Source organism: Pleurodeles waltl, chromosome 4_2 (genome assembly GCF_031143425.1).
Source record: "Pleurodeles waltl isolate 20211129_DDA chromosome 4_2, aPleWal1.hap1.20221129, whole genome shotgun sequence".
NCBI lineage: Eukaryota > Metazoa > Chordata > Amphibia > Caudata > Salamandridae > Pleurodeles > Pleurodeles waltl.
In genome coordinates, this window is record NC_090443.1 from 894,865,657 (window position 1) to 894,884,782 (window position 19,126).

The 19,126-nt window shown below is 41.9% G+C and overlaps 1 protein-coding gene across 2 annotated transcripts in view; it reads left to right on the top strand.

Moving 5' to 3' along the window:
• Positions 1–19,126, top strand: part of TTC39A (tetratricopeptide repeat domain 39A) — a 553,301-nt gene that overhangs the window by 435,108 nt on the left and 99,067 nt on the right. For both annotated transcript variants that reach the window (XM_069232685.1, XM_069232686.1), the window contains exons 9-13: positions 5,580–5,688; positions 7,224–7,291; positions 7,394–7,453; positions 9,196–9,357; positions 13,356–13,447. In XM_069232685.1, the coding sequence (XP_069088786.1) occupies positions 5,580–5,688; positions 7,224–7,291; positions 7,394–7,453; positions 9,196–9,357; positions 13,356–13,447 (491 nt within the window). The remainder of the gene's footprint in view (positions 1–5,579; positions 5,689–7,223; positions 7,292–7,393; positions 7,454–9,195; positions 9,358–13,355; positions 13,448–19,126) is intronic.

Below are 19,126 nucleotides of genomic sequence, written 5' to 3' on the forward strand. Positions count from 1 at the left end.
CAGAGTGTTTTTGTGGGCCTGATGAAGACTCATTTTTAGATTTGTCCCCACCCTTGTCAGAAGACTTACCATCCTTCTTTTTGTTGCCATCTTTGTCACCCCCTGTATGAACTTTTCTGTTCACTCTTGTTCTGACCCATTTGTCTGCCTTCTTTCCCAATTCTTGGGGAGAGGTCAGATCAGAGTCCACCAAGTACTGGTGCAACAAATCAGACACACAATTATTAAGAATATGCTCTCTCAGGATTAAGTTATACAGGCTGTCATAATCATTAACTTTACTGCCATGTAACCACCCCTCCAAGGCCTTCACTGCCTGGTCAATGAAATCAACCCAGTCTTGTGAAGACTCCTTTTTGGTATCTCTGAACTTGATCCTGTACTGTTCAGTGGTTAAGCCATAACCATCCAGGAGTGCATTCTTAAGAACTTGGAAATTGTTAGCATCATTTTCTTTTACAGTAAGGAGCCTATCCCTACCTTTTCCAGTAAATGATAGCCATAGGATAGCAGCCCACTGCCTTTGAGGGACATCCTGTACAGCACAGGCCCTCTCAAGTGCAGCAAACCACTTGTTAATGTCATCCCCCTCCTTGTAAGGGGGAACTATCTTATGCAGATTCCTGGAATCATGCTCTTTTGCAGGATGACTATGGGGAATACTGCTGCTGCCACCATGGGTATCTAAACCCATTTTCTGTCTTTCCCTCTCTATTTCTAAAGACTGTCTATCCAAATCCAGTTGTTGCTTCTTGAGCTTCAGTCTGGTTTGCTCCACTCTCAATCTATTGAGCTCCCTTTCCAACAATCTGTCATCAGGGTGGGTGGGAGGGACATTTCTAGATACAGAGGTATGATGGGAATGAACAGAAGGAGACCTGTCCCTTACAGAGGGCACCCTAACAGCTTGGCTACCAGTATAATGTGAGAGCACATCATCAGTATGATGTGATTCAACCTCTGTACCAACTATGCTAGACTGTCTAGTAATGGGCAGGCTGAGAATTTTCTTTCCAGAACCTTTTCCTGGGGGAGTCCCTGGATCAGATTGAGAACCATTAGCTACTTTTTCTACAGATTGGGCACTTATGGCCTTATCCTGTACTCTAAGCATATTAATTAACAGTTCTAAGGAAGGATTCTTCCCTACACTCAAACCTCTCTCTATGCAGAGACTCCTTGCTCCTTTCCAGCTAAGGTGATCATATGCAAGTTTGGACAGTTCAACTTTTTGGCCTGTGCCAGACATTTTTAGAGAGAGTTAAAGTGATAGACAAAGAGAAAAATGTTTTCAGAACTTTTTGGAAAGACAGAAAAAACTTTTTAAACTTTTAAGAACTTTTTGAAAGTTTAGAAGTACTTTTCAGCACTTAGAAAAGAGTGAAAAGAGGAAATGCAAAACTTTTTGGCTATGTGTATATACACTGACCTTGTTTTGTATATTTTTCTCTTATGAAAAGTACAATGACAAGAGTGGTAAGTAGTCTCAAGCACTTATCCCACCACTGCACAACCAATGTAGGAGGCTGGACTGGCTTGTAGTGAGTACCAAGGGGTACTTGCACCTTGCACCAGGCCCAGTTATCCCTTATTAGTGTATAGGGTGTCTAGCAGCTTAGGCTGATAGATAATGGTAGCTTAGCAAAGCAGCTCAGGCTGAACTAGGAGACGTGTGAAGCTACTACAGTACCACTTAGTGTCATATGCACAATATCATAAGAAAACACAATACACAGTTATACTAAAAATAAAGGTACTTTATTTTTATGACAATATGCCAAAGTATCTTAGAGTGTACCCTCAGTGAGAGGATAGGAAATATACACAAGATATATATACACAATAGCAAAAATATGCAGTATAGTCTTAGAAAACAGTGCAAACAATGTATAGTTACAATAGGATGCAATGGGGAAACATAGGGATAGGGGCAACACAAACCATATACTCCAAAAGTGGAATGTGAACCACGAATGGACCCCAAACCTATGTGACCTTGTAGAGGGTCGCTGGGACTATCAGAAAATAGTGAGAGTTAGAAAAATAACCCTCCCCCAGACCCTGAAAAGTGAGTGCAAAGTGCACCAAAGTTCCCCTAAGGACAAAATAGTCGTGTTAGAGGGAAAATGCAAGGAAAACACAAATCAGCAATGCAACAACGATGGATTCCTGTCTGAAGGTACCTGTGGAGCAAGGGGACCAAGTCCAAAAGTCACAAGCAGCTCGGAGATGGGCAGATGCCCAAGAAATGCCAGCGGTTGGTGCAAAGAAGCTCTTACTAGGCTGAAGAACTGTGAATACTGCAGGAACGACAAGGGCTAGAGACTTCCCCTTTGGAGGATGGATCCCCCACGCCTTGGAGAGTCGTGCAGAAGTGTTTTCCCGCCGGATGGACGCCAACAAGCCTTGCTACACGCAAATCGTGCGTTTGGCGTTTTTGGACGCTGCTGGGGCCCAGGAGGGACCAGGAGGTCGCAAATTGGACCTGCAGAGAGAGGGGACGTCGAGCAAAACAAGGAGCCCTCACTGAAGCAGGTAGCACCCGGAGAAGTGCCAGAAACAGGCACTACGAGGATGCGTGAAACGGTGCTCGCCGAGGTTGCACAAAGGAGTCCCACGTCGCCGGAGACCAACTTAGAAAGTCGTGCAATGCAGGTTAGAGTGCCGTGGACCCAGGCTTGGCTGTGCACAGAGGATTTCCGCCGGAAGTGCACAGGGGCCGGAGAAGCTTGCAAAGTCGCGGTTCCCAGCAATGCAGCCCAGCGAGGTGAGGCAAGGACTTACCTCCACCAAACTTGGGCTGAAGAGTCACTGGACTGTGGGGGTCACTTGGACGGTGTCGCTGGATTCGAGGGACCTCGCTCGTCGTGCTGAGAGGAGACCCAAGGGACCGGAGATGCAGCTTTTTGGTGCCTGCGGTTGCAGGGGGAAGATTCCGTCGACCCACGGGAGATTTCTTCGGATCTTCTGGTGCAGAGAGGAGGCAGACTACCCCCACAGCATGCACAAGCAGGAAAACAGTCGAGAAGGCGGCAGGATCAGCGTTACAGAGTTGCAGTAGTCGTCTTTGCTACTATGTTGCAGGTTTGCAGGCTTCCAGCGCGGTCAGCGGTCGATTCCTTATCAGAAGGTGAAGAGGGAGATGCAGAGGAACTCGGCTGAGCTCATGCATTCGTTATCTAACGTTTCCCCAGAGACAGAGACCCTAAATAGCCAGAAAAGAGGGTTTGGCTACCTAGGAGAGAGGAAAGGCTACTAACACCTGAAGGAGCCTATCACAAGGAGTCTCTGACGTCACCTGGTGGCACTGGCCACTCAGAGCAGTCCAGTGTGCCAGCAGCACCTCTGTTTCCAAGATGGCAGAGGTCTGGAGCACACTGGAGGAGCTCTGGACACCTCCCAGGGGAGGTGCAGGTCAGGGGAGTGGTCACTCCCCTTTCCTTTGTCCAGTTTCGCGCCAGAGCAGGGGCTAAGGGGTCCCTGAACCGGTGTAGACTGGCTTATGCAGAATTGGGCACCTTTGTGCCCAACAAAGCATTTCCAGAGGCTGGGGGAGGCTACTCCTCCCCTGCCTTCACACCATTTTCCAAAGGGAGAGGGTGTCACACCCTCTCTCAGAGGAAGTTCTTTGTTCTGCCATCCTGGGCCAGGCCTGGCTGGACCCCAGGAGGGCAGATGCCTGTCTGAGGGGTTGGCAGCAGCAGCAGCTGCAGAGAAACCCCAGGAAGGGCAGTTTGGCAGTACCAGGGTCTGTGCTACAGACCACTGGGATCATGGAATTGTACCAACAATGCCAGGATGGCATAGAGGGGGCAATTCCATGATCATAGACATGTTACATGGCCATATTCGGAGTTACCATGGTGAAGCTACATATAGGTAGTGACCTATATGTAGTGCACGCGTGTAATGGTGTCCCCGCACTCACAAAGTTCAGTGAATTGGCTCTGAACAATGTGGGGGCACCTTGGCTAGTGCCAGGGTGCCCTCACACTAAGTAACTTTGCACCTAACCTTTACCAGGTAAAGGTTAGACATATAGGTGACTTATAAGTTACTTAAGTGCAGTGTAAAATGGCTGTGAAATAACGTGGACGTTATTTCACTCAGGCTGCAGTGGCAGGCCTGTGTAAGAATTGTCAGAGCTCCCTATGGGTGGCAAAAGAAATGCTGCAGCCCATAGGGATCTCCTGGAACCCCAATACCCTGGGTACCTCAGTACCATATACTAGGGGATTATAAGGGTGTTCCAGTAAGCCAATGTAAATTGGTAAAAATGGTCACTAGCCTGTCAGTGACAATTTGGAAAGAAATGAGAGAGCATAACCACTGAGGTTCTGCTTAGCAGAGCCTCAGTGAGACAGTTAGTCACTACACAGGTAACACATACAGGCACACTTATGAGCACTGGGGCCCTGGGTTACCAGGGTCCCAGTGACACATACAACTAAAACAACATATATACAGTGAAAAATGGGGGTAACATTCCAGGCAAGATGGTACTTTCCTACAATAGTTAAGACAAGGACCCTCATTTTACGTTTTTCATTTATTTCTATAATTTTTCTCATAAATCACCATTCAGTTAGTAATTATAAGTGTCAGACACAACTCCAGCCTAGCTCCACTATAAGCACAATTCCACCCCCCAAAAAAAAACTCCTAGGGTCATTCTGGCAAGATGGGGGCAGGAAACACCCCAAAGCAACTCAACTGTGCACCAGGGTGTTCATTGTACCTGCATCACATTTGCAGAAGAAAGCAAATATTATGGACTACTCCACACAAACGGTATTAGGGCCTGTTTTGCATGCACCCGTTCGGAGGCACGTGAGCAAACCACGACCAAATACACTTCCACGTCAACTCCTAGTAGTGCTAGAAGAGATGCACTTGCGTTGTGCTCCCATTTTGGCCTTTGCTCAATAAAGGCGCTAGATAAAGGTCTGTTGCATTACCTTTATCAAAGAAGATTCACTTATCGTTGCACCAGAGTTCCTGCCTGGATCCAGCACTGGAATTGTGTTTGGTGATTTTCCCCTTCACAGGACTGCAAGCTCTTTGATTGGTTTCCCCATCACTTATTCTCCCAGAATGCTTTGCAGCGTACGCGCGGACAATGCAGTGGACCAAACACTAAATTTTGTAGTCTTAATTCTGACAGTAACAGAAGCTACCCACCAGATCAAGAGGGAAATCTGCACCTTTGGGTTTTCCCACACAGACATTTTTGTTATAGTAGAAGCAGGTAGAAGTGATCTGACGAAAAAACAGTGGAACGAGGGAAAACATGCAGAAATCCCTGCACAAATACATACGACCCATTCGACATGGTATAAATTATAATCATGCAGAAATACCACACAAGGTGATTACTGCACAATTCAGTGTTGGTAATGTCAGGTGTGGTATTGATGAATCGGTTTAGCCTCATACATTATGGTGAGAGCCATTGATGGAAATTGCTGATGGGCTCCCGTTGGTAGCCTATGGTTATATTACTGTGTGTGTACATACTTTTACATGTCTCTACGTAAATGCAGAGCTAAATATATGATATGTAGATGTGTTTTCCGTAGGAGTATGGCCTCCTGCAGCTACAAGAAGGGGCGTCACTTCACAGTTTCCGAGCCGTGCTGTGCACAATGCTGCTGCTGTGTTACCACACCTTTCTAAGCTTTGTGCTAGGTAAGAACATTTCCCTCTCTGGCTAACTTGAGGAGTCTTGAAGCACTGGTTGGGTCTGGTAGCTCGCTGGACTAATGCACCCACCCCAAACACTAAGGGTGACCTTATGTTCACAAGTTCGACACCTGATACATAGTGTTGGCCTTTCATCTCCTTAGGTAAATAAGTATCAATGACCAAGTCACAGTAAACGTCTACAGAAAAACAGCTCTTACGAGCAGACTAAGGTCTGAATTATACTATGTATTTCTTTGGAGAACTTCAAACACACAACAGCTGAAGGAAGGAATGTTTGAAAATCGTCAAAACCACTGGCGATTGCTCTGGGTAGCATTTCAACCCATATTCTTTGTCCTAGTGGGCCACTGTAGGAAGAGAGGCCCCTGTCTGCTGACTGGTGTTGCTTTTTTGCCTTTCTGGCAGGGACACTGGCTAGCAGTTCAGGACTGACTGTTCCCATGAGGAGCAGGGTCAGTACTGATTTGCATAAGGCAGGCCTCTTTCGCGAGTAGCAAGGTGGGCCAAAATATCGTCAGAACGAAAAGTGGCCCGAGTAAACACCAGTGGTTGTAATTAATTTAAGCACTTCCTCCGCCCCCTCATTGTGAGTTGCAGTTGACACCCTAAGTGTGACTGGTATGCCCAGATGTGGACCCTATATTCATTGTGCCACAGGACTTAAGCTACACTGTATTGACCAAGCCAAATTATGCCAAAACCAGTCTGGGGTTGCATGTGTTTCCTTCTTGAAGGGGCTTCGTCTGGCAGTTTGTGATGGACTTTTCCCATGAGGAGCAGGGTCAGTACTGACACATAAGGCTGAGAAGCGGTAGAGTAGAATGTCTCACAAACCAACCCTCAATACAGACCTTTTCCGAAACCCTACACCCTGCTGAACTGCGAAGGGATTCCAGCATTTTTTGATGCTCACCCCACAAGCCATGGCAAAGTGTAAGTATCAGGATGTTTACAGCAAAGGTACAAAAATTTAGCCTGTTTGGTAAGAATACCTGTTAGTAGAACATCATTTAAGGTCAACTTAGGCTTTTACTGTGAGAGGGTAACTGGCAAATTACTGTCAGCCTTTAACATGCTACACAAGATCATGTAAGTGGTTGTGGGGGGGAAGTATCCTATTACATACTCACATTATCTGCACATATATAACTTGTCGAGGTAGTCATGGACTTACACAGATAATTTAAAATGTGTTTGTTAATAATACTTGAGACATTGAGTGCCAATCGCCTGTCATCAAGCAAGTTAAGTAAATCCCACAATAGCTGGCCATTGGTAGGTGCCGCTAAACCAATCTTAAATACATTCCTGAGGGAGGGAAACGTGGAACAACATGCCTCAGTCCAAAACAGTGAGTGAGAGATTTAGACTATCAAGCCACCAAAGATAAAAGAAAATGGGGAACACCATAATTGGTTAGTTATTCACCTTCGGGCCAACTGAGTGTTGCGAATGTAGGCTGAGATATCCCATCTCACAAAGTTGCGCATTGTCCTACTTTACACTTTTGTTTGCAGGAACAGGGAAAGGAAATATTGAAGAAGCTGAAGAACTTCTACAGCCATACTTGAAGCGCTATCCAAAAGTAAGTTCACTGAGATCATGATTTTATTTTTGCATAGATGCATTTTAAAAGAACATTTGGGATATTACCTTTTAATAGCTGTCACTTTTCTTCTTATTATAGGGTGCCATATTCCTGTTCTTTTCAGGCAGGATTGAAGAAATTAAAGGAAATATTGATATAGTGAGTGTTCATTCTCTTAGTAGTTGTGCTTGTTTTCCTGTTTATGAGTTCTTTTATATTTTTCTCTAAGGTGCCTGACTTTAATCGTAAACACTTAACAGTCTACATGTAAGTACTGGATTCGGTTTTATAGGATAAAGCTCCCATTCTGGTGTACACCCATCCTTTCAGTAAGTCCTAATTATAGCCCAAATCATGAAATGTATTAAAACAGAATACCTGTAAAATTGACTTACATTGAAATAGCTTATATATTCAAGTGTAATTAGAATGTATGTTGGGAGCAGCCATTCATAAAATATACAAATAACACACAAACAACAGCATTTCAGGTATTTAAACAGAAAACAGGCAACATTAGGAACTGTAGCATTTTCGTGCATAATGCTACAACTAGTACACATTTCAGAAAAGGCTATCAACTAATTCATACTACTGGACTGGGAAAAAGAAAAAAGTATATGTCTTCCGAGGAAAAAGCCTTGCTAACCCATTTGCTGCAGATAGATTTGTGCAATGTATCCATAACATTTTCTTTTAGTAAACGCTATGTAAATCTCATGAACAGCTTTTACCATGATGGTGTTGCCACGCAATGCAATCACAAACCATTTTTTACATTGGAATTACTTTTACCATGCAGTTGTTTACCACACAATTCTTCACAACACACATATGTTTGCATTAGTGAGTGCGTGGTAAATAGTTTATATATTTTCATTTACTATTTTTATATATATATATATATATGTTTAAAACTAATTATTATAATACAAATTTTCGTTTCAATTAAAACACACAATATAAGGATTTGATTTAAGGGCAACTGGAAGCATAGCTATCCCTAGGACGGAGGTGAGTAAATCAGGGTGTGAGCGCAAAATCTCAAGAATTAAGGGAGCTGAGCCCCCTATAACTTACTTTAACCAGTTTAACCATCCTAGACCCCGTTAAATTGATAATTCTTTAAAACTTCTAAAATTCCTTGTCACACTTAAAGATATCACTATCAAACTGTTCTTTTTAAAACCTCCAAACACACATCTAAACTCAGCTGTATTGTTATTTAGGAAATGTGTCTATGACTATCAGATTCAGACCATCCTAATCTTTTTGGTGCCTCGGCTGGAGAAGTGTAAGCAGAGAAGGGAATCTGTAGAAACAAATTGGACAGAAGTGAGATTTCATTTTCCTCTTCAGTGTGTTGAATACATTTCTCACAAAGTCATTCAGTGTGAACAAATTCTTGTAACACTAGGGAGAAGAACACTAAGGGTGGAACGTTGTAAATGAAAAAGGGAGAAATAGAAAGACAAACATTGGAATGTTGGAGCAGAAAGTTTATACCAGCCATTATAAGCCCAGAGCCACTCCATTGTCTTCAATGGAGCTCTCAGCCTTCCAATGTTCTAATTACCACTATTTCATGATGATGTGATGACCCACGATTAGGACTTTGTTGTACGGCTCACTTGCGTGACAGTAGTTTATTTTTACTATTTTGTTACTATGGAAAGTATCTAGTGCATCTGCCAAAATTATATCATTATTGATATTCTATACATTTAACACCTTGTTCAAAATGGTTCTTGCTCAGAAAGGTTGTTTGAGATTTTGGGCCTTCACTAGAATACATTGTTTATTTTGCTGTAAGTTTTAAAAACTTAATCAAGACTTGTTTAGAATTTTTTTTTAAATGTGATTCTCTTTCCTTTTTAATAGTCCATTGTTCTGCCTTGTAGGCAATCCGCAGGTTTGAAGAATGCTGTGAAGCTCAGCAGCACTGGAAGCAGTTCCATCACATGTGCTACTGGGAACTTATGTGGTGCTTCACCTACAAGTGCCAATGGAAGATGGCCTACTTCTACGCCGATCTCCTAAGCAAAGAAAGCTCTTGGTCTAAGGTAGGCAGCCGTAGTTCCTTTTGTAGATAGAAACACAGAAGATGATTTATTAAAAAATAGTTATTATATTTCCATTTAATTTAGTTTTCCATTGAAGACATGGACCCAAGGGGTAGGCATTATCTACCTACGCTAAATTATAGTCACAATTTTAGATAATGTTATCGAGAATATCTTTTCATCAAAACAGGAGCATGAGAGGATGTGCTGATGTTTATTTTTGAGATGGCCACCTAACATCAGAAAGATAGTTCTTACTTGTTCCTCTGAGGATTGTTGTTTAAATAAGATGATGCTTTTCCTTGCTAGTGGGTTTCATCCGTAGAACATCATCTGGCCTTACAGCCTCCAAGGAGGGACATCTAGTTTCTGTTTAAGGCTTATTGATATTAAATTATCACTTTACGTATTTTTCCATAAACAGTCATGAATGAGACTGTGTTAATTTAACAATGAAAATCCACTTGGTAAGACTGCTTCAATAGACCAGGCATTTTCATACCATTTTATTCCTTCAAATCTTACCTTATGTTATGTTATGTTATATGGGATTAATGGACTGTATTCTACATGGGCTCTTTTTTGAAGTAGAGGTCCTGGTTTTGAGTACACACTGATTGCTTGTTACACATATGGTATTGTTAAGTCCATCTGAGAGAACTAATCTGCTATAGATTGTGATCTCCATTGGTGATATCCCAAAATGTTTGCACTTCAATGATAGCCATCAATTCACACACTTCAATGATAGCCAACCATGTATGCCTCTGATCTTTCAAGCCAGGACAATACTTTAAGTAGGAGAGTTAACAACTCATGGATATTTCAGGGTTATATATAAACTGGGACTGGACGGATGTGAAGAGCAACACAAACTACCCAAAGGCTTGACTACAGAAGGTTTGACTCTTATCTTGAGTTTGAGATGGTCTTGTTTGGTGCATAGACAGTTCCTTTCTCAGAGAATTTCAGAGCAAGGATCCTATAACACTTCACAGTCTACAGCGTCACCTCACCACTTTAAAGTGGACTCAAAATACTTGTTCTACATCTAATCACTGTCACATTTATGGTGCTGCTGTTGCACTGACTTTTTTCCCACTGGGATTTGTATATGAAGATTGCACAGAATCAATAACTCTATTCCCTGCCTTGCAGAGATGCAGTTCAGGCTCTTTATTGCTTTCAAGCAGAGTCCGTGTGAGACAATGTCGGCAAGGCTTCAAGAAATGCAGCTGGCAGGCAAAGGGATAAGATTGTCTGAAAAACCAAATCTTCATACCTTGATATGTGTCAATCTGTTGCTTCAAAACACTTTTATCAGCCGGACCTCTTAGCAACACACCAAAGGCCTCCTTACTTAATTCCTATCTTAATCAAATCATATTCCCCAGAGGTGCTAGAGCAGTGGGAAGGGATGTAAAGAGGATGGTGTAAGGATGCAACAGCTCATGAAACATTACAGTTAAAAGAAGTTAAATTGTACGAAACAATCAAAGTTCTTACAAATAAAAAATCAAATTGCTACCATGAAACAGATCTGAAGGCGATAGATATAGGCTTAATAAGGAAAATTGATAAAACTATTTGAATGGCAATCAATGGAATTAACTGTTAATCTGCAACTCTCTTAAAAGTGAATGTTATTCTATTTGCATGTCAAAAAACACTCTTCAAGTGCCTCAAAAAATCTTTATACCAGAGCAGGGACGAAACATTAGCCTCTGCCATTCCAACTTTTGAGCAATTTCGTATTTGCATATCAGTTCAATATCTGCTGGCTAGTCATCTTACTGATGAGTACACAACCAGACACAGGCCTCCAGAGCAGGAAGGATTTGAGCTCCAAGGAACACTGACACCAGATCCGTTGTCCTGAATTCTAGAGTTTCCATAACACATGCTTCTTGACTTTGTGACTGCTGGAGCACACAGGCAGGACATCAACAAAAGCTGGAGTAACAATTATCCCAATAATTATTCATGAGTAATACGAAAACTTTTTAATGCTGAAGTACAAGCAGAGGAGGTAGCAGCAAATGCATGACTTCACCTTGGGGTTTGGACCAATTGAACTTCCCCCAGTGGACCCAAGGGGTTTAATTACAGGCATGTTAGGAATGGAAGGGGGGTTTTATTGGTGTGCGCTCACCCAGTAACAAGATCCACCTAAATTGTGGATATCAAAAACTTCATTGAGTGGGCATCACACAAATGTAGTTCAATGAAGGAAGCAGAAACCTCTTAGATGACATTTTTAAGACTTTCTGGGCAGAGAGAGAAGATAAAACTGTCAGGGTTCTTCACTAAAAAGCAACAAGCATCTTCATTTGATACAGTTGCGCAATTTCTCCTTCAAATGTTTTCAGTGCCCGGTGGTGGTGTGCTCATGAGGACCAAACGTGCCATTTTCCTTAGAGCTCGCTTCGGGGGTATTTTACTTTATTTCACGAGGACATACATAAGCAGGATGAATTGGGTGAATTTAAGAGAGGAGAACAGAGGTAGAAGATAATGACCAAGACAGTGAAGGATATATTTCCTGAAAATCACACAGCATGTGCATGGTCTATCTCAGTGATCAGTTAGACTGGTTGGTTTCATTGGGGGTGGGTAACATAAGGTGTGTTTTTTGCTGTCCTAATGCAACCTGCTTTTTATCGACTGACCATTGTCATGAGAGAAGTCAGTATCACTGAATCCTCTTACCTGGAAGGCAGCATGCTAGAAATAGACCACATTCACCAACAATAATTTCCTACAAGTCTGAGCGAACCTACTTACAAGTGACTTATGCTTCCATGGAGGACCTGGTATCACATTTCAACGCCTCCCACTTGACAGTGTTTCATCGGTTGGCTGCTATGGTGGAGTGCTAAAATAAGACAACAGCTTAAATATTAGCTGCCTGGTTTGTGGGGGTATGAAGAAGCTTTACACTCCTAGAGAGCCGATGGAGGATGTCATGCATGTATCCTGTTAAAACAGCCTGCAGGATGGTGCAAATGGATCTCTGGGATAAGTCTGCTAGGTTTTAATGAGCAATGGTTAGGTAACTTCAGTGGGGCAGTTGGGTTGCATAAAGTGAAGGCTTTTGCATCAATAGCCGTCAGATAGCTCGTGCTTGTTCTCATGGGATATTGCACCTACGGGAGAATAATTTTTAATCTTAGATTGAAAAAGGGCAAGGCAGTGAAATAACTTTTGCCATAGGGTAGTAGATGTGACCAAGTCCAAGCAAGCGAACAAGGAGAGGATTTGTGATATTTCTATAAAGAAAGATGTTAGGACAGTGGTCTATGTTCTATGACATGTCTTCATGTGGAGAAGTTGTGCGTAGAAATAATAGAAAATCTGTAGGTTTGGTGAAATTTGGTTAAGCCAAGCATGATGTATATACACTTGTCCAAGGATGAGGACTTAAGCTGTTGAAATTACGCAGGATCCTAGAAAGCAATTTAAAAAGCTGGGAAATGCATGTAGTGTGTTAGGTGGACTGCAGCATAACACAGTTTTAGACAGGAAGCTGTGAAGCAAATGATACTAAGGGAGAGGGATTCCGAATAACAGACCATGACTCAGGCCGAAGGAATGAAAAGATGTGTCTGTTATGCCAGTGCAGGAATGAAGCAAAATTTACCTCGGGTCTTTCCAAATGATTTAGAAACTGATCATATAGAGAGTGATGTGAGAGAAGGAAGGTGGGCTATCTGGTGTGTTTCTTCAAGGGTGAGGTAGGGTAGGCTGAAATCGGTTATTACACAGGTTTATTGTCCCTGAAAGATTGCTGCGGTTGCATTGAGAAGAGTGCCTTAAGTGGGGTCTGGTATGCATGGGTGACAGGCATTTGTCTGTGGCATTTAAAAAATATATATAATGGTTCGCAAGAGTCCAAGAATTGCCGTACAAATGCTAATTTGAATATAGTCTTTCCACTGGTCTGTTTCAGTGGCTGGCTGGGTACATAAATTACATCGAAAACTGTGTTCTTCCTGCAGGCTACATACGTTTACATGAAAGCTTCATACCTCAGTATGTTTGGAGAGGAAGAAGGCAGGCCTTTTGGGGAGGATGAAGTCGAGCTATTCAAGTAAGTCCTATATGTATATCTATTTATATATACTGTAACCAAATCAGTTTTTCCCCTGTCGGTAGTTTATTCATTTATGTCCCAATATAGCAGCATTTATTCTTTATATATTTTAATAAATTTGAACTCTAGATAAGTCACTGGACAGACAGGGAGTACAGGAGGTGATACAACTTAGGTCCCTGTTTAGAGTTTGGAGGACATGGTGGGCCAAGCTATTCATCCGCCTGCTCCACCTTGAGTTGGGAGAGCGGCCATGTTTCAGCTGGCAGTCCCAGTTGAAACCATTGATGCTCTTGAGCAGTCGGTCACTGGACGTCAGACTATCCGCCTTATGAGAGCAGATGTTCCGTTGTCATTTTTCCTGTTCTGGATGGCCAGGAAAAAACTGTCAATTCTGAACAGTAAAAAAAAAATTACCCCCGATTTGAGGTGTCATTGCCATTAGTGTTTTTGAAAACTAAAGTACAAGTTTTTGAAAAAACAAAACACTGCTGTGCTGCCACTCTGAACATGGTGCCCGCTCAGAAAATCTTAAGAAGAGCATCCATCCACTGCCTTGGTGGAATAAAGTACAGTCTTCCAAACTTTAAATAAGCAGCTTCATTCACTAAATCACAGCTTGTCTAAAACCCAAACGTGGCTACTCACAATGCAATGGTGAGCCAAAGACCATTAACAGGCTGTAATGTACATAGGGCTCTGAATACAGTAGCTTGGCCATTCTTAAAGTAAAAAACAATGCAGATTAAAACCATAATGTCCAGATAAAGGGGATTCTATGTATAGTCAAAATGTATTAACTCTTACACATAAGCATTTGAGGTAAACAGAGAAGTCATCTATGTATAAATATACTTAACCCTTTCCCCAACTCCAGTAAGAAAATTTAGGTTAACATCTTAAAATAAAGTTTTATAACAGGAGGCAATTAATACTATGTTAAAAGGCCAAGTGTAAAGTAAACGTTGTTTTGGGTATATGTATCTTTAGTAAGACTGTTGACGAAAAGCCAGCATGTGATGGGCCTAGTCCTTTGTATTGTGGTGGTTGGGCCTGGTGAACAAGTTTGAAAGCTGCAGACTGTATCTAATGGAGTCACCACATTCTCACAACAGCTTGATGGATGGGCGGGAGCAGGATTGGAGAGTGTGGAATCTTTGGATGAACAAGGCACTCTCTCTTGCTTACTTCTCTGGGTGACATTAAAACATGCTTCTATTGAGCATGCACCAATCTAAGCCAAGGTTCAGAGATGGCCCCATGTCCTTGAACTACCTCAACTCGTACTTTTGGGGAACATCACTTAAGCTGACAGATTTTAAAAGTAAAGTTCTCTTTTCATTAATAGCAAGTCACAAATGTAGCCAGAAGATGGCTAGATATCCTATTAATAGCTTGAATGATAATGAGCAATTAATAATAATGGAGGTTTTCTTTTGAAAAATGCCAACTGGCAACATACTTCACAATGCAATGCCAAGCACCAACCTGGTTGACACCATCTTTGTGCTCCCCGTGTTCCTGCTACAGTGCAAAAAGGCATCAACTCACAATTTGTTACAACTCTGCTGCAGGCTTTGCTCTGTAGTGTCTCGAATTTTGGCTCGTACGTCCTCATGCCTTCACGAGCGAAGCACACCAAATGCCAGGCATCAGTTCTTACCACCATCAACTCAGAGCTTTTAGAAGTCAAGACAGTCTCACAGCTCCAACTATGGAGTAGACAATGTCCACTATTCCTGAGGCGTAGCCAAGGTGTAGATGACCCCTTTCTCTCGTTTGAAGCTCTACTTTGCCTAGGAAAGGGGGTACTTACTAAGCAAAGCTCTTGTTAGGCAAATTGTTTGGACCCCAACAAACAATCTGACTACTCTGAAAATAATCAAACTAGGCTCAGGTACAGTAAGGCTAAATTATTTACATCAAGTGCCTTACTCAAAAGACTGGTTTACTCTTTCTTTGTGCAATGATTAAAGTTGAATAGTTCATTAGAGCTAAATAAACCCGTAAAACGTTGCAAAATAGATCACAATAATACGCACACACTACCTCTTAATTATAATGTTTAATGCAAACCACTAAAGCCATTTCTTTAAAAAAAGTACCGTTGAATTTACAATATTTGCCCCAACTTAATACCAAAATCAAAAGAATCAAACTTGATAGGAAGGCTTTGGCCTCTTTGCCTCATTATGGCATTATATTATGCCGTAGAAACAGATGTCCTAAAACATGCTTCTGGGTACAGCCAACATGCAAATTAGCAGAAAATTATCAACAAAATAGAGCAAACTAGTTTGCTTTTGTCAGTGTCAAGAAACTAGAAAGCTTCTACCCCGGGTCAACGTTGATTTTTAGGTGCAATTTTTGGCCCTGCGGCGTCCTGAAATAATAACACAAAGAATCTCTGGCTACACCGGGAGGTGTCTGTTGCAAGAATTATTTTTCTTTGATAACGCATTCGCCTTTTAAAGTGCTAACAGTACAGATACCATTTTCGAGGAAGCTTTTGTTTAAGATTGTAAGCAATTATGCAAAGGGCTTTTAGTGTCAAAGATAACGCAGCAGGTCTCAATAGCTTGTTCATTGCATTTCCCCACTGTGGTATCACCCTTTTGAAAATCTGACCACGAAAGGCTGGAGACTGTGTTCTAGCGAGTTACTTTTTCTTTTTCAGAAATGTAACTGGCTTCATACATGACTGATTCATGCCATTTGAAGCACTAAATTTGTTGGAACTCTCACCCTCATTCTAAGAGGCTCTCATAAGAAATCATAATTCTGTTTGCATGCCATACTCAAAATGTTACTTCCATAGAAGTAAATGGAGACTATTTTCCCACAATATGCTTGTAAGAATAGACAATTCCTATATTACAGTGCTGTCCCTAGAAACAATGCATTCCTTTTATTGTTTACTCATTAAAGATTAAACATGATGTCCAAACACCTATAACTTACTGACCCCTTAGTTTTGTTTACCACCCAGTCACCATAAACTATTAACATTTCTTCTTCTAACTACCTACATTTTTGTTTTGTCAATATTTACACACTACTACCTTTTATTACAACTGTTTTTAAGTTTTCTCAGTTGGCCTGGTTAGCCGTGATTTGAAAAATAATAGGAATTGCATCCATATGCAAGGTAGTTGATAGTGGTTATTCTGCCATATGTTTGCACAGAGCAGCGGAAGGATTTGCCCGATAGTAAGAAATTATTGAATGGAAGTGTTCAGGTGAATTGACATCTTTATACATTATTTCACATATACACACGTTGTCCAATCTCATCTAGAGATCTTTCTGAAATGCTTAGGGGACCAAGGGTAGGAAGCCTTTTTATGATGGATATGAATTTTGGTAATGACTACAAAGTGTTGTACAACGATGCAATTGGTCAGCCTGCCTACCTTGCTGGTAAGCTAAACACTTTCTCAGGGCTCCCATGAGACGAGGAGCAAAGGAACCCGATGATTGGATGTTTCCAAATCCCCGCTTATTTGTTTTTGTTGACAGCTTTTTTCCATGACTGCTTTAGTTCTTTACAACTCCATACATGTTGTGATCCAACTTCTTCCAGGTCCAGGCCTGTGGCTGGACTTCAAACACTCATGTTAAAGTAGGTTTTAGCTTACTTTAACCTTAAGGTACATCTTACTCCTTGTTTACCATTTGTTTTTATTTAAATGTTATTCTCCTTTACATGCTTGCGCTTTCCACTTTCTTTTTTTGATCATGTTTGTGTTCATTTTGTATATGAGCATTATTTTTGCACAGTTTCCATTGCCTCCTGGCATTGCCTTGTCAACAGGTATAAATAAGGAATAGAAAGTTAAACGTCCTTTATATATGTTGCCTAAACCTGTCATTTAGTATTTTCATCGAAGCTCATATCCCAGGCATATGAGGAGATATTGTGATTTGCGCAAGACCTAACAGCTGATCAGTGTGGAAAACCTAGACTCTTGATCCTTAAATGGAGCAATATCTCCATGTCATTGTTGGACTACTAAAACAATACAATTACTCATTACTAGGGTATTAATTAGTGATTTTGCTCTGTAGATTAGGACATTGGGTAATTCCTTCAAATTGTCAGTAGTTGGATCGTGACTGGTGAGAAATTGGATGAGATGAAGAACTCCGCCCTCCTGGGGGAATTAAACTGTGGAAGAAGGTCCCCTGCAGATAAAAGGGATTAGGATCATCATGGGTGAAGACTCTGGGGTGTGAAAGGATAGTCCAAGCAGAGTGAACATCAGGATCAGAGAGCCAGCCAGTGGCAGATGGCAGCGAGTCAATTGAATATTTTAGCATGAAGGTGGAAGAGGAAAATAAGTTTGTGTGTTAACTGCATCGAGATGATATGTAACACCAAATGAGGAGATGATGTCCTTGAGGGACATTGTATGTAGGCAGAATTGGACTGTGCACAGGCTACACACGATGGGATCAACAAATCAAAAGAAAGGAGTGTGAGGATATGTTAAGGAGGCAAAGTGTGGTTTGAATGTTAGAAGGCAAACTACTCAAGAGTCACAACCGGCACATCTATGGAGGTTGGAGTCATAAACAATGTCTGGTGAGCAAAAGCTGCAGAACGGTTCAGGAGGATGATTACAGAGAAGAGATACCTGTCATGAGCCAACATCAGAAAATTCAATACATGAGTTAGAGCTGTTATACTGAGCAACATACAGACTTACTCTTTTCACACTATACACAGGTTTCTTAAAGCGTGGGTCGGTTCTTTGCTCAAGAAACAGAGGGCCAATCCGCTGTTTCCTCAACCCGGCTGGGATCTCAAATTTTCAGCACCACACAAGCAGATTTTCTACACCCAGAGGGGTTTCTAAAACACTGTGTTCCACCTTGAATTCAGCCTGCTTAAAGTGAACTGGTCACCTTCACTTTAGTTGAGATGGCAGGCTGGTGATAAGTCTTTCTGCAGTGCGCCTCACCATTTCTGTGAGAGACCACTTTCCCCACAGTAGGGTTTACGTCACACTAGGCTCTGCTTGACACTCCGTAGGATACAATGGTTCCAAGTTGCGTTCCAGGAGCATTCACACATCATTCACTCAGCCGTTTCTCCTATGGCTGCCAGCCACCAGTCAGCAGCAGACTGACTAGGACGATAAATGTGAAACGGATCCAGATGATTCACCCATAATGTTAAGATTATAGTGTTTGCCGCTTACCCGAGTCATCCATGGTCATAAGTGGTGGCCTGAAGCCATAATCACAAGTGATGTCCAGCACCACACTGGAAACTGTCCTGGAATCCTTCTGAATCAATTCTACCCAAGGACAAACAGGCAGAACAAAGTTATTCTGTAGGGGGTCCATAGGAGATTATTTGTAATCCAACAGTAATTCCATTTCACAGAGTTACCAATTCTGACAGTATCTTTTGATTGGTCAATGCCCTTTCAGACCCAGCTTCAGTACCTCGAAGCTTCCGTCTCCCTCTCTCGCTGTCTCTCACTCACGTTCTTGCCTCTATCACCTTTGTGACCTTTTAGTTCTGTTTTCATCTTATGTGCCACTGTCTTTTACTTTGTGCAGTGATTTTTCAATTCTTTTTGTCTGTGATTGTGCCTTTTGTTTGTCTCTTTATGCCCGTGAGTGAGCCATTTGTTTTGTCTGTGATTGTGCTTTTCTCTGCTTCTT